The 24,059-nt window shown below is 46.3% G+C and overlaps 1 protein-coding gene across 1 annotated transcript in view; it reads right to left on the bottom strand.

Annotated features, from left to right (window-relative positions):
- The window catches only part of CNN3 (calponin 3), a 33,341-nt gene extending 9,786 nt beyond the window's left edge, over positions 1-23,555 (bottom strand). Inside the window, exon 1 of the mRNA XM_066597386.1 lies at positions 23,375-23,555. Within this exon, the coding sequence (XP_066453483.1) occupies positions 23,375-23,431 (57 nt within the window). The 5' untranslated portion in view covers positions 23,432-23,555. The remainder of the gene's footprint in view (positions 1-23,374) is intronic.
- Between the last annotated feature and the right edge of the window lie 504 nt (positions 23,556-24,059).

Below are 24,059 nucleotides of genomic sequence, written 5' to 3'. Positions count from 1 at the left end.
TTTGCTTTTCCCGCACGGTCGCTAGGCGATGATGCAGGTTCCCGCGACCTATCAGCAATGTCAACGAATGGCCCACGGGTCGGAGGCCGCACAAAAATAGAACATGCTGCGATTTTAAATCGGCTTGCGTTAAAATAGCTATCCGCTCATCTGCACGGATATGCGAATGTTCTGTTGTGTGCTGAAGCACCCAACAGCCGTCCCGGGTAGATGGACCCCAACACTAACAGTGAATGCGATATCAACCCATTTCAGGCTGAGGAGAGGCATCACTACATTCTGGTGACCTCCTCACAGGGATTCAGGCCCTACAGGCTACCAGCACTACTTGTAAAGGCATTTCCAGTAAAATTATATTAGGTTCTCGCCATTTCTAACATCTTCTGTAATAGAGGAGGACAATGCTGGAAAGGCAGGTGACTTCAGGTTAAAGGGGTTTTCCAAGACACCTACACTCACGATCTATCCTCAGGAAAGGTCTCGGTATCTGATCTGTGAGGACCCGCTCTCAGGGTGTTTGAAGAGTTTGCGGTGCTCACTCCTTCACTGCATGCCAGGCACAGCACTGTATGTTTCATAGCACCATGACTGGTATAGGAACTCAATCCCAGTCACTTCAATGGGCAGAGCTGCTCTCCGGCCACATGATGAACAAACAGGACTCACGAGCACCGCAGTCTCTTCATACAGATGAGCGGACCCCAAATTGGTTATTGATGCTCTATCCTAAAAAGATAGGTCATCAATATAAGAATCCTAGAAAAGTCCTATTAACAAAAAAAAAAAAAAAAAAAAAAACAGGTAATGTGAAACAAGTAACCCCAACCCTTAGGATGGGCTTCCATGCTATAGCAGACATCTAGTCAAAATCCCAGTCACTCACTACAGACAATGGGTACAAAGCTCTGCTGTTAAAAGGACAGTTTTATCAGAAAAATTGTGTGCACATTGGCATAGGTATGTGGGCACGATTCTGGCCACAATTAACTGCCCAGCAGTTAAACAGTATTCTCAACCTTAAAGTAATGGCATATTACTAGGTATATCATCACTTTATGATCATAGGGGCTTAACTTCTGGGACCACTACCAATGCAGAGACTAAAGGGGCCAAAGTTTATTTCAGTAGTGCCGCTATGGAAAACTTAAATGCAGCACTAAACCAGCTCCATGGCCCCTTCAGTTCCCAGGATCAGCATGGGTCCAGAAGGTCAGATGCCCACCACTCATAAACTGATAGCATATCTAAGTGTTATGCAATCACTTGATAAGGGAATAATTATTTGTGATCGGCCGCCATCCAACAGATGAACTGTATGTGTGATTACTTTAACTGATTATGTTCTGATGTGCCAGTCATAGTCAGCTGATTTTTCGCTAATGTGTATGGGCAGCTTACAACGCACTAAAGGGGTTGTCCGGTTACCGAACAGCTTTGCCCTTCTTGCTCCAACTGTCTTAAAACAAAAAATATTCACTCCTTTTCCGCCATGATCCAGCCCTTTTGGTGTTTGTTTGCTGATGAGGTCATCTCACTGCTAGAGCCAATCAGAGGCTGTAGCGTCACTGTTCAGAACTCCTGGCATCATGACGCCAAGGTTGTGGGGTTACTGTTGTATCTTGTCGCCACTGGAAGTTACGGGTAGCAACATAATACAGGTGTCTTCAAATTTAGTAATGCCCTCAGCTTCTGATTAGCTGGGGGCATGTTTTATTCCCCAAGTGCCATTCTGAGATGGCAGGATGACAGCAGTAAGACTGGAAGCGTTGCGGGTGGTGTCGGTAGACAGCGGCAAGAGTGGGAGCGTCGGCAAGACAGGGAGCGGCAGCAGGAGCAGAGGAATGGCAGGAGGACAGCGCAAGCCTGGGAGCGGCGGTGGAGGACCCCCGCAACACTGGGAACGTTGCCGCCACCGGCAGTGGCGGTGCTGGCTACCGCTTGGCCAGGGGAGATGCAAGGTGGTGGTTGCTCCATAAACACCGATTGATACAGTGTGCGTATTGCTTGTGTGGCTGGTCTGGAGGGTTAGGGTTTGTTTTTTTATTAGGCTTACATTATAAGCTGTAAAGGCTTCTGCATGTACAGCTAATAATGAAAGCTTAACAGGAAAGCAAACCCTAACCCTCCAGGCCAGCCATACAAGCAATACACACGCTGCTAGGACCTTCCATTATTCAGCCAATCGGGAGCTAGGGGTGTGACAGGGGAGTTCTTCCATCCAAGCCTTGTCAAACTCCTAGCTTCGATGGTGACAAGGTACAATAGTACTGGTTGTCCTGGTAAAAGGAGGGGTGACACTACAGCCCAGTTGGCTGTAATGGTGAAGTGGCTTCCGATGACATCAGCAACAACAAACAATAGTATGATGGCAAGGCTGGATCCTTGCAGCAGAATGGGGGGGTAAGAACTGCCCTTTTTATTTTGGAGCTAGAAGGGCAATGCTGTCCAGTAACCAGACAACCCTTTTAATAAGCCAATCAATCCCATCCACAGCGAACCACACTATGTATTCAGAGAACTAAGCAGCCACTGGATGATGCTTTTATGTAGCAACAGATGACACCTTCTACATGATATAAAGTACAAAACCTGCATCAAGACATGTTACAAAGTTGCAGGATGTTTCCTCCAATGAACGTTCCGGCAGTTCTGCAGCTGTAGTTAGCGCTATATTCCAGACATATCATATATACTGCCAATCCTCAGGAAGTATCCCGTAACCTGTAACAGCCGTCTCACACACACCCGGAGCCGCTCACCTCGTTGCGCACAATGCCAGACTGAGAGCCGTTCATGTGATCCGCGGGATTAATGTAAACACCAGAGATATTTGGCAGCGACAATGAAATCTCCCAACGCAGCACTTTGTCCCAATTACTTGTAATGTTTACCCAGAGCATGCAAGCGACACGGAGAAAACCAGAGAACGAACTTAACCCCACATTCAATACACCAGCCAAAAAGTGCGACAGTCAAAAATAAAATAGCTAGGAATCGGCGTAGATTTCCACTAGAATTCACACCAGATTGCGATGTAACAGAAGCCGTGGCTCCTTTCTGATAAGCCCCACCCACTTGTAGGAAAATTCAAGTGTGGCGCAAAAAGGTCAAACACCATAAAGTTTTACATAAAGTACGACTTGCATAAAAGTTAGTAACTTGACAGTTCTGGTGCGTGTAGTTTAATAACACCCCCAAAGTGTTTATTCTGCTCCCCATGCTGGTTTTCCTGTATGTGCGCCCAAAAACATACAAAATCAAAGCTCAGAACTGGAGCCGTGTCTCTGCCGGCTAGGGCACCGCCCGAACTACACCGCTGGCGGAAAGGACGCTGCAGGTAAGACTCCTGCCTAGTTGATATACCGCCCCAAGTACTCCCCATTAAATAGAACTACAGGGTAGGCTACACAAAAATAGCCCACCACCACACTCTTAGGAAAGCTTAAAAAAAAAAAAAAAAAGTTGTTGTCCTCAGCAACCAATCACAGCGTAGCTTACATTCCCTATACTGCTGAGGTAAAATGAAAGCTGCACTATGATTGGTTGCTAGGGGAAACAGACAGAGCTTTCATAAGACTGCGGTGGTGGGCTACTTTCGTGTGGCCCACCCTGAAGATGCTACGGTAACGAGCGAGTGTGAGGAATGGCGAGTAGTGGGTCATAACCCTGATGTGGTTCAGGGCGTTATCAAAACAGCTCTGCCCCCATGTGTATGCATTCTGTAACTACACGCTATGCCTCATCCACAGGGTAGGCCAAAGGATAGCAGCTCACCACCACTTTCCTATGAAATCGGTCTAAAAGGAAATCGGACTGTAGCCCCCTAGCAACCAATCACAGTGCAGCTTTCATGTTACCTCAGCACTGTAAAAAATGAAAGCAGCACTGATTGGTTGCTAGGGGCAACACAGCTTTCATAAGTGTATGGCGCCAGCTACTTTTCTGTGGCCCGTCCTTCAGCAAGTGAGTGCTATGATTGGATTGAGCACCAGCCAATCACAGCTGGCGCTCGATCATTCACAGCCATTCAGTGAATGACATCATTGAATGGCTGCGATTGGCTGGCGCTCAATCCAATCACAGCGCTCACTTGCTGAAGCCGGGGGCATATAGCTATAGTCCACAACACTTCTGCTCGAGTCACAACTTGATTGGTTGTTTGGGCTGGCCAATTGCCAATTCCAGCAACCTGATTGGTTGTTTGGGTTGGCTGATTCACAGCGATTGGTTGTTTGGGTTGAATCGAGCAGAAGTGTTGTGGAATATAAATATATGCAAGCCGGGGGAATTCAAAGCCCCGTTTACCAGAGAGAATCCTCCGACAGTGGGGAGGATTACACAGCAGCCTTCCGTAGCGCTGGGAAGACCATTAGGAGGGACACAGACTCCGGTACGAGGCGATTATACAACACACACACCAAAAATAAGACTGTGCCTCTTCTTGGGCAAAATTTAATATAAGACAGTGTCTTATTTTCGGGGAAGCACGGTACTAATACAGAGGACGAAGGGGGCAGGGCTATTATATATAGAGGAGCTTGTAGCAAAGCTAGATTAGATTACCATTTTGGGCCGTAGACCTCAATCACTTAGAAACGTTTTCATTGCTTACGGTTTTCAACTATGGCCATAAAAAGTGTTGGCCGTCTGGGATATTTATATAAATTGTTCACAATAAAGAAATTCATGTTGGCAACTTTTCTACCGCACATTCAGGGGTCCGGGGGGCTGCTTAGTATTATACTTGTACACCGATAAGGATTGTATAGGGGGCTGGTCATACAGATCCGTGTAGTGCACCATGCAGGCCTACAGCTGGGGGTCCCAAGGAGTCAGTACTTCATGTAATGGAGTTATAAGTGGCAGGGCAGCCCGCCAGATCTATTCGTATGGGTGCCATTAATAAGCACCATGAGTAAGGACTCCTCAGTGGCACTGGGGTCCTGGGTTCAAATCTGCATGAAGTCGATATCTTCTCCCTGTGTTTGCACGGGTCTCCTCCGATTTCCTTCTACACTCCAAAACTAATAGGCAAATTTAAAAATTGCGAGCCCGGATAGACACAACCCGTAATGCGTAATATGTATGCGCTATATAAAAGGTGATTAGTATTAAAGGGGTTGTCCAGTTGTAAACTACTGAGGACCTTTCAGCAGGATAGATCATCAATAGTAGATTGACAGGAGTCTATTTCTAGGAATGCCCACCAACCTGCTGTTTGTTGGGCCTGTGGGTCTGTGCACTGAGCTGATGAAGCCGACAGCTCCGCTCCCACAGCAGTGGCCATGCTTAGTATTGCAGGCCCAGCTCCCATTGAAGTGAATAGAAACTTGGCCTGCAATACCAAGCCTGACCACTGCAATGGGAGCGGAGCTGTGCACTTCCTGCAGACATAAGCTCATTATACGAACACACCAACCGAGCAAACTGCTGATCAATGGAAGTCCCAACCAAGTGGCAGACCCCACCCCCGCCGATTATTGATGCCATCAGTAATTATCAGCTGCAGAGGCTGAAACAACGTCTTCCTACTCTACACCATCCGTTCCAAGGATACGTAAAGTCACCGTCTCATTGAGAAGACCCTTTCACTAATTTTTTTTGCATGAAGCGACCAAAACTAGAATTTTCACATGAGCTAAGTTAAGAAAAATTTGCTTCAGATTTCACCGCCAGCGCTGGCCGAGCGCCAAGTGTTATAAACCTCTCCTGCACATTTCTACGACTGGGAACTTCAGAAGCTATCCATAAAAGGATGTGTCCCCATATGTAAGCGCCGTCCTCGTACAGAGCCCCCTGCCCCGATCCCGCACAGGTCACAAGAATTAAGCATTTCATCTACGTCAATATTCCATGAGCCTTGCCAGAAATTGCCTGAACTGTTACCAAAAATCACAAATGCTTTCTGCTCAGCCTGTCAGGAAGATTTGGGTTCATGGAGCTGCAAAGTAAAAACTAAGTACTAAATAGACTTCGCTTGCAAGGTCGGCCATACCTCACTGGTTACGTAGGCCAATGCTTTACGGGAAATTCCACTGAAAAGCCATTTCACCATAAAAACGGGCCACACATTAGTAGAGCCTCTGATGTCACCGCGTCTTCTAGCGTTCTGTATGTAACCTCACGTGCTGCCATTTTCCTACACTTTCAACAGAAGTTACCGTGAAACTACAGGCTTCCATGAATCGCAGCTAGTTCTTACAGATTTACAGCTGGGAGGGGGGAGAAGATTGGTCACGTCAACCGGTACAGGGAGCAGATCTAACGATATTGCCCAATTTGCAAATTTTCCACAAAAAACAATTCCATAATTCAAATTTCAAATTTGTCAGATCTGTAGTAATACAGAACGTCCAGTAGGAGGCAGTCCTTTTTCCTTTATGGCTTCTACTAGTTAGAGGTGGAGTAAATGAAGGAACAAATAAATCTCTCAAGAGCTGTGGGGTTTTTCCATGGCACGGTCTTCTATTCACATGCTCTGTGGGATATCAGCAGCTCCGATTGTACTTAGATGAAGAAAAGGTCCAAAATCCAACAGCAGACGATAAAGTGTAGAAATCCGTGTGACCTACGCGTTTTGGGCAGCTTGGGCGCCTACTCATGGCTCACACTGGTATGACATTGAAACTACTTAAGAGTTGTGCAATTACCAACCATTGCTCCTCTAGCTCCAACGGTGTTAAAATAAAGAGGAGTACTTACCCTCCCTCTACCAAGGGGATCCAGCACTGTAGCCCCCCCCGCTGTGGTCCTGGTGTTTGTTGAGTATGAGGTCATCAAACGTCGGGAGAATGCTGCAAAATCACTGTTCTGAATTCCTAGCATCATGGAGCACAGGATGGGATGCTGATGCCCGGAGAACGGGAGGTGCCAATGCAGCCGGACTGGAATTCACCCGAATGCTGCAGCCAATCACATTATCGGCAACAAACACTGGGGCCACAGAGGGGCTACAGCACTGGATCATGACAGCAGAGGAAGGACGAGGGGCAATATTGTCTGATAAGTGGACAACCCCTTTAAGACGCAAGTCGGTGATGAATCATACAGGGGTTACATGAACCAGGCACAGCACATCTCAATACACACGTGACCTACCTGACAGAAAAGTATCTCCCACTCTAAATGAAACTTGTGCTGCTCTACATTCAGGGTAATAGGGGTGTGGGGTGGGTCGCACTGAAGACACCAGTACTTTGGGGGAAGTTACTGAGAGGTTCATTGGGATAGTGGCAGGATGGTAAGAGTGAAAGAAAAGTCACGAAAAAAAATGTCCATTGCCATCTAGGCCCAGATAAAGATCATTAACAAACACAGATGTCACCAATCAGAAGACGCCACTTGTGATCACTGGAGGTAAGTGCACTGTAATCACGATCACTGAGTAGAACCGATATATGATTCTATGTTGAAGCCCGTTGTATTATAGATATGCTTTTACATTTTTTTAAATTTTTATTGGAAGGCCCCAATTCTATGTTCCGCTATGAGGGCCCCATGATTTCTATGTAAGCCCACCCAGATAACTGGTATTTTTCGGCCAGTGCATAAAAACCTAACTAGAGGTTTATTTCTGAATACTGACAAATGTAGCAATACTCAAGACCATAAGCGGCATCAGAATTCACTGATCAGTTCTAAACGTAGACAAGACCAGCTACTAGAAGAATGGAGACAACCAGAGAAGTCATGGACGCGCCATGGAGAATCAAAGCCCAGATGAAGCAGACACTAGTAAGTCCGCTAAGCAAATCCACACTCGAGGTCATAAACCTAGAGTTACTGTGAAAAGACCCTGTGATATATCCAACGCCTCCTCCAACACAAACTAACACTAGGATATAGGGAGAGACCACCAGACTACAACGAGTAACCTGATGCCAAGTGAGAAAAAAAAATCCACAAGATGGAAATGGTAAACTCCAGAACCTGTTACCGAGCGAGACACAAGCTCCATACCCATCCTTGTATCACAATCCCACTACGTCTTAATATAGAAGTCAAGCCGTAAACCAACTAGTCCTGGCATTGCTGCTCCCTCTCCATTGTATTAGAGACAAACCCATCTAGTCGAGAGATCTAAGGCGGCATACCGAGCCAGCAACCAATGTCTTCCTAAGCTTCAGGGAATCTGGAATTTATGGTTCCCCACCCAAATAAATGATAATATCAAATATCTCCTCCTGCGCTCCCTCCATGTGTTCGTCTAATTTTAGGTTCTCAAATATACATTCCATACTGAGAATTAAAACCACAAAAGTACGTAATATTAGCCCTCTAATAACTCCCCCAACCTCTGTCTGGAGCTTTGGTCTACAGACTTCTTCCCCAACAAGTTCAGTACAAAGTTTAAAAAAAGGGGGCAGATTAACTATTGACAATTTGCCAAATTTTCTGGCACAGCCTGCACCAGAAAACACCCCTACATGCTGTGCACCACATTTATGTGTTTTAGGTACTTTCAAGCACTTTTTCTTTGCATCCCACAAGATGTTGTGGCTTTATGAAAAGGGCCGCGTCTTAAAGGTGATCGTGTGCCAAAAATTGCACCAAAATCTAGTGTAAACTAAGCCAACTAAGAGATGAATCAAGTTAGACTAGACAGACGTCTAATTTTTCTTCAGATAAAACATGGTACTTTTATCCGGCTTAGGAGCTGCATTAAAAGGTCTACGCTTTCCTAATCTCTTTCTCGGGAATCGGAGCGGATAGAAAAATGGGACACATCTTTGAAGACGCAAGCATTCTTCGAGGATGAGCGAGGCAGATAGCATTGTCCAGTGCACAGAACCCATGTGGCAGCGGCAGGAGTTAAGAGTTTTCAGTATTAAAATGGCAACGGTCACCTTCCAAGATTAGTGTGTAATCATCCGTTTCCCTCACTTGCGTGGAAGGATTCCCATCAACATTCAATCATCAGTTGAGCAAGACGGGTGGTGAAGGTGTCATGGACGTGAAGAATGTGTGTTCGCGGGTGGGCCATCACAAAGGCAGCCGACTGTCACATGGACAAATGATGGCCATGTTTTAGGACAGCTAAGGCACGACCCTCACTCACTGCGTTCCAAAAGGCACTACGGTGACAGCTGCATCTTATAAAGAGGTTGTGGCAAAAAAGTTCCTTCCAACATTGCAAGAAAAACATCCGGAAGAAGACGGAACATGTTCTGCTCATCGGGTAGCCCTTATCAGTGGTTTCTTCATGATAGCGACTTTGAAGTGGTTTCTCACGCTCCCTACTCACCCGACCTTGCACCTAGTAATTTTTGGCTATTTCCAACAATAAAGGAGGCTTTCCATGGATGGGTTTTTTTTTCCTGTCGGGACGCTCCTCCATAAGCAATTTTTCACTGGACGAAACAGACCCCTAAAGATGCATTTACAGTGACCATGCAATCATAGCATCAATGTTGTGAAAAAGGTTTATGTCAAGAGGTAGATTACGTTTAGAAGGGACAATACTTTCAGCTAAAAAAAAAAAAAAAATAATGGGAGACCTTAGAACTTGAATGTACCTCGTATATGTAATCTTCTAATAGAGCTGGCTTTTTTCATCTATTATACTTATCTTCACCAGTGAAGGAATCCTGAAGGGTTGACGCCAGCAACCATCCAGGCTTGAAGGTCACAACCACTTTCTTTTTGACATTCACAATGAATGCTAAGGGGAGTTGTGACTAGTCAGCCACAACCCCATCAGGCAAGTGTCCATTTGGAATTGGATGCATGTTTCGAGATTGCGCCTCAATTTTTTTCCCAAGCTACAGACGCCCAACCTCATTTTCTCCATTCTTGAAATACCTGAATCCTTAAGTTTCTCTTTTAAGAGAGTCCACCCAGATCAAGTTACAGTAGTTTCTGCAGCCCCAAGATACTGGCAGTTGTCATGGGCACCTACCATAGTAAAGAAAAATTGGTGGACAAGTCCGTCCCGATTATCTCAAAATCAGTGGGAAAGTGGGCAATGTTTGGTAGAAAATTAACATCGAGAAACCCGAGGAAAAGAAATACAGTTATTTGTGAAAGCTTTAAAGATGGAGACAGTAGCAGGAAACAGAAAAGAGAAACAAAAAGTTGTACATCATGGGGTGGGAAACAAATCCAGGCACCTAGTCGTACGAGAACAATATGACTTCTCGTCATGAGGAGGAGAACAATGCTAAATGAAAGCATCTGCCCGGTTTCAGCTGAGCTTGCAGTCTGCCCGGACGTGTAATACATCACAGGCTGAAACCTGATCTGTTCTTCACGTAGAGGGAAGGACTCGTTCTTTGTGCCGTTTCCACATAGAATCGACTTAATTCAGTTCACAGCCAATTATACTGCTATAAATCTGCTTCATACAAAAGATAAGACAAAGCATTCAGATAAATATCCCGAAATCTCTGACTAGCGGGCACGGCCATGAGAAAGAAGACAGGCCTGGGACTATGCCTCACGCAAGAACACTACATGTGGCGGGGGTTCCTGATGGCCATCAGTGGAGCGATGTTGTTCTTACCGCCGCTCATTACCTTATTGGTTCTGATGCAGCTCCATTTATTTCTGGCCATTAGTGGCACAATGACAAGTCAATAACAGCTCAGACCTCCAAGCATTGTTATGGTGCATTTAGGCCTCCTTCCCACGAACGGATTTCCGCCGCGTAATTCGCGGCGTAAATCCGCTGCGTTGCCCGCAGCTATTAGGTTCTATTGAACCTAATAGCACAATGCTCACGATGCGTAATTCCAGCGCGGAATTACGCACCGCGATTTCTCCCGTCCTCACCCGCAGCATGCTCTATTTTCTGCGGGTGAGGACGGGCTGTACGCGCTGACGGCTTCCATTGCAGTCAATGGAAGCCGTCCGTTCACGCTATCTCCCGCTGTAACCAGCGGGAGATAGCGTGAAAAAACGCTTTCCCGCCCACCGCCGCGCGTCATCTGACGCCAAATGACGCGGCCGGCCGCGTCACGTGACACGCTCGGTGACGCGGCGGTGGTGGGCGGTGACGGGCGGTGACGCGGCGGTGGTGGGCGGGGAAGCGATTTCACGCTATCTCCCGCAGGTAAGTATAGGGGCTCTGGGGGGCGCCGTGACGGGCTTCACTGCTTAATATTACGCGGCGGACCCCGTCACGCTCGTGGGAAGGAGGCCTTAGTCAATGATAAAAAAAAAATTAAAAAAAATTATTCGCTCACAAAATTGTTTAAACTGAACGATTATCATTTTCGTTTGCTTAAACATGAACCAACAATGAACAAGTATCATTTGTTTTAGGCCGCCTGCACACGCCCAAGTTGGATTCTGCATGCGGGGTCCGACCCTACGACCATCCGGTGACCCCGCGTACCTGTCCGGATTCTTCATATTCTGTACTGCAGATGTGCCGGCCATCCGACCAGGCTGGACTAGATGGACATGGTCTTCATTCGGCCTTACGACCTATGGTACTATGTCGTACATGCGCAGTACAGATAATGTCACGCCGTCGCTAGACGATGACGTGGATTCTGCAATGATGATTGCAGAAGGGCCGTGGGTCAGACAGTTTCCATTGACTTCAATGGAAGCCGTCCGCACAGAATCAGGCTAAAAATAAAGCCTGCAGCGATTTTTGCCCCCGCGAGCTGGGGAGTGGGGGGGGGGGGGGGGGGATAATCACAATTGATTTCCGCTCGTGGGCAGGAAAAATTGCTTTTCCATAGCATGCTATGGCAGGTATTTGCTGTGGAATCTGGAGGCGGATGCTTGCTCCTTAGACAACATATAAACCAACGCCGGGTCGTTCACTTGTCGGGCGATTTATACACTGATCATTCAGTGCTTCACATAGGAATGTGAAACATTGAATGAAAAGTTAACAAAAACTGCTGACTCAACAAGAAACGTGCCATCTAAACAAGCTGCCTGAGCGCGGACGAGCTGGTGAGGAGGTCACCAACTTGTTTTCGCGGCAAATGAGAATCTTAAGATTCTCTGTCTAACAGGGCCATTCCTTACCGGGCCAATTTGTTGCCAGTACCAGCTATACCCAACTTATAGTTTGGGCAACATAAGGAATAATGGCAACAGAAATGCCCAACATCAATACAGAATGGTACATATCAGGGAGACGGCCATTCATAAGATCACACTGTAAAGTTATCCTTGCAAGCAGCAACATCGCTTTACAGTCAAGGACACAAGTACTGCGGCATGCATTATGTGGCAACTTAGCCCCCAACTTACTGTTGAGGTGGGCATGGGGGGGGGGGGTACTCACCAAATACTGCCATCTAATTAGCACCTAAGGTAAAAGACACACGGACCCGTTAGCTGCATGCGGCCAATGGCCATACGATCAGCCAGCAAAATTGTGTAGCCATTGACTGCCACAGGTGGGTGAAATCTTAGCTGTAGTAAGAGTGCCAGTACCACTTATTTCAGCATATCAAGCCCATCCTATCCAATAGGGATCCGGAAGAGATTCCAGATTCAGTCTAAGAACCCTTTCACATGGACAGTTTATGACTCGGATTCTCGCTGGATCGCCAGTGTCTGAACCATAATAGTTATTGCAAATTCTGCCATGAAAGAGAATTCCTTCGCTTGTCTTCGTCGTTCAGTTTGTGCAGGCATAAAACTCAAACATACGATCAGCCTGTGTAAAACAGGCATCCGATCATGTATGAACAACTGCCTATTTACTGTGAATGGAGGCGGGTGACTGGAAGGACCTCCGTCCCGCTCCGCCTCCATGCACTATGCGATCACTCCCGCTGTGTGAGCATAGGAGCGATTATCGCTGGGACAGGGGGTCATCCCGTGTAAAAGGCCAATGAGGGTCACTCTAGACAATTCCATCTGAGTCATAAAAGGCCGCCTGCACACGGGCGGATCGGACCCCCGCACGCAAGACTCTTGCAGCGGAGTTCGACCTGGTGCCCGGCCGATGACTCCAGCTTACCTGTCTGGCGTCTTCTCTGCTGCTCATGTGCCAGCCGGCGCACATGTGCAGTACAGAGGACGCCGCACTGTCGCTATGATTATGACTCAGCTGCCGCAACCATTCTGCGATGATTACAGAATGGCCACGGGACGGACGGCTTCCATCAACTTCAATAGAAGCTGGCCGTGCGTAGCCCGCACAAAATCACAGCATACTGCGATTTTTCCAACCCCAAAAGGAAAATTGCATATAAATTTCCGCTCATGGGAAGGAAATCGCGTTTTGCCATAGCATGCTACGGGCTGGATTTGCAGCAGAATCTGGAGGCGGAATCCCGCTCCAGATTTCGCAATGCAAATGCACCCGTGCACAGGAGGCCTTAAGCACACTAATCAAAAAGATTGGCACCTGTGTCACTGGCCTTCACACGGACCGATTAAGAAGATCCAGGGGGTGAACGATCACACGTATGACCATTTGTCCCCATATAGTCTCATTATTGCCGGTAGCACTCCCCCTGTTCACAAGAGGAGATGAGCTGCCAACAAATGTGATCTGCCACCATCTGTGCATTTATCTCATTTACTGGTCGATTGGGTGCAGTTTTCACATGATCGGCCAACTAATGTTCTTGCCTAATCCTCACAGCATGCCAAAGTGCCCTTCAATTGGATGACTAGCTTAGATCAACCAAATCTAAAGTGCTCATTTAAAAATGGCTTTTTACATAGGTCGAGTCAGACATTTTCCACGTTGGCACAAACGATCCAATTAGTTTGTCTGCTGACCACGGCCATGTTTACATGGGGTGGTGATTGGGTAAAATGATCTCGGGCCGATTCTCCGCAGTTTTTCATGCTCGTCGATTGACGCTCGTACCCAACCCCTAGTTCAATAAGCCTTAAAATGTCACAGTGCTGTAAAGGCCTAAGACAAACTATGTATCATCACTGTGTTCAGCCTTGCAACTCACTAAGGTCCATCTGGCTGGGCTCCTCTGTGCCGAGAGCAAATGCAAATACATCATCATGGAAAGGTTTAGGTTATCGACTTTTGGTAAATGATTAACGTGAGAAAGGGCAAGCAATATAAAGGACAGAATGCCCAATAAAGAGCCAAAGCAAGATGCATTACAGGGGGTGCACAGCTCAGCCTATACCTTGCACACTGAACTGGTTATAGGGTCTGGAGAGAAAAGCAGCTGGGGAAGGGAATCTCACTGCTGGAAGACCCCAGATTTAAAAAAAAAAAAAAAAAAAGTTTGCAGCTGCTGTCCTCCAAAGCCAAGAGCCATGCTGGGTATAAAAATTATTATGGAAAGGGTCTTTCTAAACTAGATCGCAATTTTTTTGACCATCTACAAAAGTTGTCAAACTTGCAATGAACATAAAACCTGCTCATTTTGGAACGGACAGCAGGTTTTACAGCCATATGGGTCATCATCCATTACGCCATGTAAGATTTTCCACTAATGCTGCCAGTTTGCTACTAAAACCAATGGAGGTTACGGAGATCTAGTGGTGTAACTATAGGGGACGCAGAGGATGCAGTTGCACCCAGGCCCAGGAGCCTTAGGGGGCCCATAAGGCCTCTCTTCTCCATATAGGGAGCCCAGTACTATGACTAAAACATTATAGTTGGGGGCCCCGTTACAGGTTTTGCATTGGGGCCCAGGAGCTACAAGTTACGCCTCTACCTAGAGTTAAAAGAGCTCGGTCCGACCCCAGTTGTGTGGCGTCAGTAGACTCGACTACCCCATAAGCGGGCACCTTCGTGGCAGTTTGCCTCTTTATCCCTGTGATATCAGTCACACGGCTGACCCTCCTGAGATCCCTCATTAAATATTAAACAAGGGCAACAGGCAGGTTAAAAAAAAAATGGTCATTTCCCACCACACCATAGAAGACTCTCACTTGTTATACATTCAATGTTCTAAAATAAATCTTGGAGTAATTATATTTTCAGGTGAATCTGTGTAAAGTGTTTAAAGAGCAAATATTACAAGCTGCACGGAGAGCAGAACAAGAAAGACCGGTTCATGTAGCACAAGGCTGCTCTGTAATGTCACCTAGAAGAATGCAGCGGCAGGCCTGTGGGAACAGTTACTGCCGGGACCTGTTAGAACTAAAGAAAGGTCCACGACCAGAAGATTTATAGTGCAGAACTCCTGTTGTGAAGCTACAACCCCCAGCATGCAAGGACCCTACAGGAGTTGGACACCACTTCATTGACTGTTAGTCATTTCCTCTACAAACCATGGCCATAGACTTACTTTCAAGTTCTTCAATGTAGTAACTGACAAGCCCAGAAAAATCCAGCCCATCACCACCACCTCCCCATAGATCCCCCAGTTCACTGAAGCTTAGGAATCCCTTACATATGTAATAGTGGATGACATCACCAGTTCTGGGCTTTAGGTCCCGTCATTCTTTACAGACCATGGAAATGTATATAGATCACACATGGTCTGGACAGCTGGTTGCCACCAGTCAATTTGCCTCCCTCCTTCTAGCATGCATTAGACAGCTGAGCTTTTATGTTTTCCATTGCTGAACTGGTTTTGAGTTCCATCAATTTGATCATACAGGTTCAACTGGAAATGGAAAGTTCATTGTGTTCTGAACACCCCGGGGAATACGTGTTTCTAAACTCATAGACTTCACATTAGAAGTGGACAAAATAAGTGAGAAGGCAACTATTCACAGTACAATTGAGGTACATCCAAAGAAAAAAAATCTGGCGAATTTCAGGGCATTTCGAAGTCCACATTGTGATGAAATCATACTGATAGACTGACACGCAAAGATGGGTGACAATCTGCCACCTTTCTGGTCTGGGAAAAGTCGAGTGGATCTAGGCAGATGTTTAAGTGTATTTCTTTTCAAGCAGAGCTCATCAATAGTCATTCAACTTCCTTTTACACCTGTACCAGGAGGGGCCTTTTATCCCATTTGCTTCTTTTGGAACCAGCAAATTTAGCCACTTGCAAGAGATCCTATTTTCTCCCTTCCAATACGCATCCTCCAGACCCGCTGACTGCAATTTCCCTCTAATTAGATAGGACAAAGAAAAAATGAATAATGGGGGATTATGGTTCATTCGATGGTCCCAGCTCAACAGCAATTATACTTTACGAAACCGTCAGTGTACCCCGGACGCAGTGCATTCACTTCCGTTGCTGTGTGACCCCCATAAACCACAGAATTGCATACCTGCGAAGCTAATCATTCGTCGCATATCGTGTTTGATATCCACGGTAAATTTATGATATGAAACATGGCAGCCATAGCTTCCCTGTTGAAGGGCCTCCTAGGAAAATATGACCAAAATGTTAAATTGGGTTTCCATCAGGAAGATCTGCGTACCTACTTAGCAAGCCTTAGGTGATGTCATGAGGACGACGGAGGTTGGACCCAGATGGACCTTAAAGGGGGATCATCCACCCCATCATCAGACCCAGGAGTTACGTCTAAATGCAGGATTGTCTATCTTTCCGAGGACCATTTGCAACAACTTCATAGACCGGTGTTTTCGACTTTATTCCTTTTTATTTTCACACTGTTGTGCGTTTTTGTAGCTCCTTACGCTTTTAAAAAATTCTCCTTTTTTACCTAAGAACTTGTATCCCTTTTCAGAAGCTTTAAACTTTATTAGTAGTCTTTGAACGCATTAAGCAATCCATAATCCTGAAGTGTGTTAATTGTGTGTCAGCTGGTGGAAACAGAGGTGGTTGACCTACCTGTCAGAAGCAGTCAGTGGTGCCAGTGAAATGTGTTGGGACATGCTAGGCCATGTAGGGTGTCATGCGGTGAGCTGGAAATAAAAGTCATTCCTGCGGTCTGCCCCTGGGTGCCGTACGTCACAGATTGGCGACTGCCGGACCTGTAAACCCAGTTACAGTGACACACAGCATCTGTTTTGTTGTGGAATTGTCACCATGCATGAAGTCTACTCTCCGAGTTGTTTAGCGCCACTGCACAGCACCAGTTCCAGAAGAAAAGCGGCAAAAATGCCAGATTTCCTCCGACTGTATGAGCAGTAGTGTCCTCAGAGATGCCTGGAGTGAAAATGGTTTCTGCTCCCAAAAGAAAAGATGGTGACTGTGGAGTTTTGGTTTGAGGCAACCAAGAAAGTTCTCATGAAGGCACCCTCAGACATGTTCTTAGAATAAGTCTAATGAAGAGCATTTGGTGTTTCACTCAACGTCAGGTCTCAAAAAAATTATTGAATCTGAATATTTGAAAAAAAAAACTGAGGTATTAGAAAAAATGTTTAACGGCTTTTCATTGGCCAATCTCAGGAGCCAGGTGACCAAAAAGTCTAGACATTTGTTGCAGGTTCCTATCTTTTTTGGTCATTTTCATTGACATCTATGAAGGTGCTCCCCAAATGGTCCAATAGCCATTGGAGAGGAAGGAATTAAAAGGGGATGTACCAAGATTACAAATTATCCCCTATCCACAGGATAGGTAATAACTTGCTGATCATGGCAGTCTCACCTCTGAGACCCGTGCTGCCAATCTTTCAAAAGGGACTCCCGTGTCACATGCTACCTGTCACTATTGAGTTTGCTTCTCCAACCCCCATTGACATTAGAATGAACAGTGCACTGGGTGAGCATGGGGGGGGGGGGGGGTCAGCGCTCCATTAGTTTCAATGGAGATGATGAAAAAACCCAAGCGCTTGTTGCTTGCCTATCTCCACAGTCCCATTGAAAGTGAAAAGAGCATCAGCGCACTTCAGTAACCATCAGTCCAGTGGGTCTCCTCCTCACTGCAGGGTGCAGTAACCTTGCAGTGAGGACAGGGGCCATGAGATTCCCCATTCTGGAGATCAACAGGGATCTCAGCAGTGAGACCCCCACGGATCAGCGAGAAGGATAACTTGTAATCTTGGTACAACCACTATAAAGGACTATACAAATACCTGCTTGATTTCAATGATGGATTAGGTCAACCTATACCATCACTGTGTCAGGCATAACACAGTAAAGTAATAAAAAAGCTATACAGCCAGTCGGGAGGATTGTAGCCTACCCTACGACCAGAGGAAGTCATGACATCACAGACATATGGCTTCCAGTCCCTGGGGATTAGTTACTAGTGTATACATAGCAGCTCAGTCCATTTAAAGAGAAAACGTGAAGCAAGTTTGACGACACTGACATCTTAAATACAAGCCTTTCATACCCAAGTAGCGTTGAGCAAATCAAACCAACCAGTTAGAGCCCGGTTTCAGGTTGAGCTTTGTTAAAAATTCAGTTCGGCGCGAACCTGATCCGAGTTGCTAGCAAAGTTCTACGTGAAAAAGGGTTTTGGTTCGGTTCGCTCAACACTAATCCTGGGCAGTGGTGTACAACACTCTAGGAGCCATAAGTCTTCTACAGGGTTTTTATGGACAGTGTTCTACACCAGTCTTAGGAGTTTTGGTGCACTTCTGGTTCAGTTCAAACTAATTCAGACCAATTGGAACTTTTTGCAAATGTTTTGGTGAACCAGCGGAACTTTTCAAAACTTTGCTCATCCCTATTTTTAAGACCTGCACCCCCTACTACAAAGCTTGATGGTCTCCAGAAACAGGCCTAATATGAACCTAACAAACCTCATACCAAAAACAAGACTGTACAAAAATCACAGGCGTCAGGCAGCCGATGCTTCAAAAAGTTTGTTGCCGACGCTCATTGTTTTGGGTTATTCCACATTTAGATATGAAAGTTTTCATTTCTAGCCAGTAAAGAGTGGAGCCGGCGGCCTGAAGAAAAATTTAATTAGCGCCTAAAGTCTTTATAATAAGGAAAAAATAAAACCAAGAACAAGCAGTTTCCTCGGTAGCAGGGCCGGCCCATAACCAGTAACAGCAGGAGTAGTCACACAATAGACCGCTGCTGAGAGATTTGTTTTCAGATGCAACTAACTGCAACTCCCCCGAAACATGAGCAGGGCCGAAAAATCCCAGGGAAGGATTTAATGGTGTTCAATACAACTGCAGAAGAAAGCCTACTCTGCATACAGGCAATGGGACGGCATCTCAAGTGGGAGCCCAACCCCCTCCTTCTCCAAATTAAAAAAAAATAACCCCTTTCTGTCAAGCAGTTACCTTGTCTTATCACCCGTCCGATTCTAGAGGATCTGAATGAGAAGCATAGCCACCATTCAGTGTCTATAACGGCTGTCATTTGGACTTGTATTGCCAAGCAGACTCTTCTAGTATGCATCTCCAACTCTAGGAGGCAGGATTTCTGTGCAGGAGGCTAGGAAAGCTGAGTGACAACCTCGGTGAAGGCTCGTTCGAATCAGTGCTTTGATTTCACTTTGAACAGTTTTGTTTTTTTTTATGGAAAGGATAGCAAGATGGAATCCAAACAAATAACAATTCCCGTTTAATAGATCTGGTAGAATTCCATCATTGGAGATCAAACGCATCACATGAAGGGTGGGCAGTGCGCACGTCCTCTATGAAAGCATGTCGCCAGGTGATCTTTTGGATTCCATGAGATAAGCATTCTGGTCTTGGGGAGGTATATAGAATGTGTGCAGCAAAAAGGAGCCCGAGTTCAATACCTCGGGGGTGGAGCGGCCGTGTACCAGAGCGCCGAAAGGTTTTCATTCACAACCCAATCATAGTAAGTGATCCTGAACAGGTGACGAAGGCATCACTGCTGGGAATCACGAAGTTGCCGGTTATGATGTGTGGTCGATTCCCATCTTTCAGATACATGTAGTGCACTTGGGGATCACAAGAGAAACTGGCCATTACTGTATTAGTTCCCTTCTGCTTTGAACGGATCCCATTTGTATACTTTTGTTTTTCTCACCTTCTGCGCAGGCTCATTTAAAACAGATCCAATAAATGGACATCAAGAATAGGACCGAAGGGAACCTTTCTGTTCCTTCACCTTTTTACTATAATGTAAACTAACAATAAGAGAAGTGTCCTTTCTATCAGAGTTCTGTTTTTTCTCAGTAACAATAGCGCAACAGTCAAAAAAAGAAGTCAAATAGAATGGCGTAACTGAGGCTCAAAGTCCCATTGAAATCAACGGGAGATAAAACGGAATATTTTTAGGTTTTGCAGGAAATGCAAAATGGAAATGAAATCCAGTGACGTGAAGGAGCCCCGAGCTGCCCGGCCCCCAGACTGATACAGAAGGGATGAATGGAGTTTATAAACCTCACAGAGGAGTTTCCAAACGTTTACAATATCAGAAGAACCGGATACATTGTTACTTCAGAGCTGATACAATGTAACCAGGGGGGGGCTGCAGAGCAGAAGTGCGAGGGGGCTTCTCCACAATGCTGGAGGGTGACTGGACTCGAGGACCCTTTAGGAACATCTCACACCAGTGTTTTTGCTTTCCATCTAGCAGTTCCGTCGCGCGAACAGCTGAATGGGAAGAAAACGCTTTAGTTTTTGTGCCCATAGACATGCATGGATCCCGAAGACTGGTCACCATTGTGACGCCTTTTGTCACCATTCCGTTTATGTATTAAAAACGGGCGAGTGCGATATCAGTACTAGAAACTCACCGATCCGGCACTCGTAAAGCTGCGATTTGGTTTTTTTTCTATGATTGTGATTTGTTTTATTTATTTATTTTTAAAACATAATTTCTGTTTCCTGTCGATGAAAGCTAGCAGTTTGCTTCCATTTTTCACTTCTGTTTCCTTTCCGTTTAGCTGCTCCCATAGCAGAACAAAAAGGGTTTTCTGCCCTTTTTAACTGATGACTCATCCCCCAGATAGGTAATCAGTAGTTCATGGATGGGTGTCCACCGCTTAGGACCCCCGTCTATCGGCCGATGGTCTGGCCCGCTATATAGTGCAGCGGGCGGGATGTTATCATTGGTCAAAGGGGGAAGTTGGACCGCCAGCCTCACTCCTACTGAACCTAATGGGAGCCCCGTGCTGCTGTTACACTTCCTGCGCAGGACCATGGTGAGGATGTCACATCCTGCTGAGCAGGAAGTGGAACAGGAGCACGGGGCACCCATTAGGTTCAGTAGGAGTGAGGCCGGCGGTCCAACTTCCCCCTCTGACCATTGATGTCAGACATTATGCACTGGTCAGCAGGCCAGATTGTCAGCTGATGCATGGGGGCCCTAAGCAGAGGACCCCATCTATTAACTACTGATAACCTATCGGGGGGGGGATGGGTCACCAGTTAAAGGGCAGAAAACCCCTTTAAGGCTCCATTCACACTAGCATTTTTTGTTTCAATGTGGGAGCATCTAAACTGAAAGAAGAAAGGAAGCAGAAAACTATTTGCTTCCCTTACCAGCCATGCAAAAATAAAAATGGAAACGTTTCAATCCGTTTTGGTTCCGTTCTTTTTTTTGTTTGTTTAACTAGAAACAAAAACTTTAGGTCCTCCGCTCCCGTTCATTTCTATAGGCTGGAGAACTGACGTGTTTTCTTTACGTTTTTTTTTTCTGTACCCATACCAAAATGGCTGAACTGAAAGCAAGTGTGAAACGGCCCTAATTAGGGAAAGTCTGAACCCGACTGACCCGTCCAACCGGATAATGAATGTGGGGAACATATGTTTCCAGCCACGAGATTTTCCATCTGGTTTCCGCCCATCTGCAGCGATAACGGACGGATCTGGAGAAAGTCGCTGTGCGTCTTCAAGAGCCGAAGGGGTTATTGAAATGTGAAAACCAGCAGCAAGTCTTTGTGCTTCTGCTGCTTGGCTGGAGATGCTGGAAACAGACAATGAGCATTCTGTGTGGAGCCCACACCATTGGATGTTTCCCCTGCCCAGAAGCCATGAGGTAATGCCCGTGGAATGTGATGGGGGGAGAGGGCGGGGGTGCGGAGAGGGGGGGGGGGTTGATTTTTTTTCCCCCCCATGAATTTTCCCAGACTATGAAGGCAAAGCTAATTATCATCCAGCGGACAACAACACCTTCATCCTCTGCAGAGAGGAAACAGAAAAGGAAGGTGTGCGTCCATCATGGACCGGGCGCTCGCTGATGGACAACAGCTGCTGAGCTCAACTTTTTATGACATCTCCAAGGGAAAACGTACATGAAATGCCTAAATCCATCCTGACCGCGCTCCACGCAGACGCTTCCTCCTGTACACGGGACCTTCCTGCTGACATTACAGTTGTGCGCTCCAAAGATCGCAGGTAACCGTGGAGAGAAGAGCGGATCAAAGGGCGCCAACGGCAGAAGAGGCGTGAAAAACATCTTGGAAGGAGTTATCTCACAGATAAGAAGATAAACGGATCCTGGAGGGGCTTGTTGGAAATGTGACAAGAAAGCAAAAATATACAAAACAGAAACTAAGTGAATAAACTCAAAACAATGGGAAAAGAATGAAAAGTGTCAGTAAGCCTTCTGCTGGCAGCAAAGCAACAATCCGCTACATTGTTGCCGTATTTCTAAGAAAAGTTGCCCTTCGTCAGCAAAAAAGTACAAAAAGGGTCCGGCTGTGTTTATTGTACAGGGGGGGGGGGGGGGGGGGGGCGGTCCTGAAAAATCTGTCCAATCTTTCTTGCAATTTTTTTCCATGTAGTTTTCACCCAATTTTCCCATAAATGCCCCGGCTCGCACTTTAATGGTCACCAAGGTTACAGGCATGAAATACAGGCTCCAATTGCAATCCGTTGTTTTTAGTGCCCCAATAGACAACCTTTTTATCTGAAAATCGCAACAATCTAGGACGTGCGGCGATGAAAATAAACAATATTTACATTATCGGCCGATTTCGGTCTGATTTTAATGGGCAGAAAGACAAAAAAAAAAAAAGTCTGTCTGAATATACGCAAATGGTAGAATTTACATCGGCAAGTGCGATCCCAGCCGGAGAGAATCAGACCGCCATCACACCCGGAAACCTGCAAGTTTACCCGCGATTGCAGTGTTTTGCGAGAAAACCGCGTTGCATCGCTGCACATGCTTGGAAATCAAAGTTGTTCCAATAGTCAAAATAGAATTGCGCTAATGGGAAAAGTCAGATTTCTTTCTCTTCCGATATTGGCTATTCGGACAAAGGCCGAGAACAAAAAAAAAAAAAAAGCAAAGAAAATTGGCAGCATCAGGGAGAGTCGTGTAAATTAACCCATCAGGGAGAGTCGTGTAAATTAACCCATCAGGGAGAGTCGTGTAAATTAACCCATCAGGGAGAGTCGTGTAAATTAACCCATCAGGGAGAGTCGTGTAAATTAACCCATTGCCGTGCAATTTCTGTGCATGAATACACCTTAAGACATCTGAGAGTTTCCTAAGAGCTTCCGAAGGAGCTCATTGCTGAATCCAGCAGTTCTGCAACAAAAGGCACAAACGGGATGGCTAGAAGCTCCATGCTGATGGTCTCCGAGCCTGCAGGGTGGGGAGAGCTGAGAATATAGACTGCAGTGCTGTACGACTACAACTCCCAGCATGCCCACCCGCTGGAGAGCTGCAGCCCGAATCTCTACAGAGAATGACCTCCATCTTAGTATAACGGTTCTAGTTACCTTGTTCTTGACCTCCGCGGACAGTCCGTACGCCGGGCCCCGGTTGAAGTTGGCCATGTCTTCCGCCCTTCTCTCTGTACAACCACGTCCGGTCTCTTTACCTCCCTGCAGGCGACTCTGAACCGGCGCGAACAGAACCTTCTAGTCTCTGCTGCTCCCGACTAGAGATCCCGGAGGGGCGTGTCCTCCGGGAAGAGGGAGGCGGGGACGTTCTGTTTAGAGGGATGATGCGTCTTAGCCAATCAGAATCTAACGCTTTGTCACGAAGGGCGGGAATAAGGGGAATACGCTCGCTGATTGGTTAACGCCTCGAGGAGATCTCTGGATTGTTTGTGGGAACGGGACGAGAGCGCAGTGGATTGTCAGGGACTTTCTGAGGCTTCTTGGAAGTGAATGCTGAGAGGGGCCGGAGATTATCAGGGGGGAGGGGGGAAAAAACTCACTGAGGAAGATTATTGGTTTGGGGTTTTTTTTTAAGGAAAACCTAAAATTTAATCTGGAGTGGATCTGAGCTCACGCGGCGCTGGGCGGTGTTACAGGGATCCATTATAAGGTCCCCCTGGAATTCTATTGGCCGCTCTGTAAAGCCTTGGACGTCACATGTGAGCCAGAAGTGTCATTTAAGGGTCCGTCCACTCTGGCACTTTCACGTATGCAGGAATTGGACGCGTGTAAAAACCGCACG

The sequence above is a fragment of the Eleutherodactylus coqui genome, chromosome 3, assembly GCF_035609145.1.
Source record: "Eleutherodactylus coqui strain aEleCoq1 chromosome 3, aEleCoq1.hap1, whole genome shotgun sequence".
In the NCBI taxonomy this organism is placed as follows: domain Eukaryota; kingdom Metazoa; phylum Chordata; class Amphibia; order Anura; family Eleutherodactylidae; genus Eleutherodactylus; species Eleutherodactylus coqui.
Note: the sequence above shows the minus strand (reverse complement) of the source record. Positions and strands in the feature narration are given on the sequence as shown.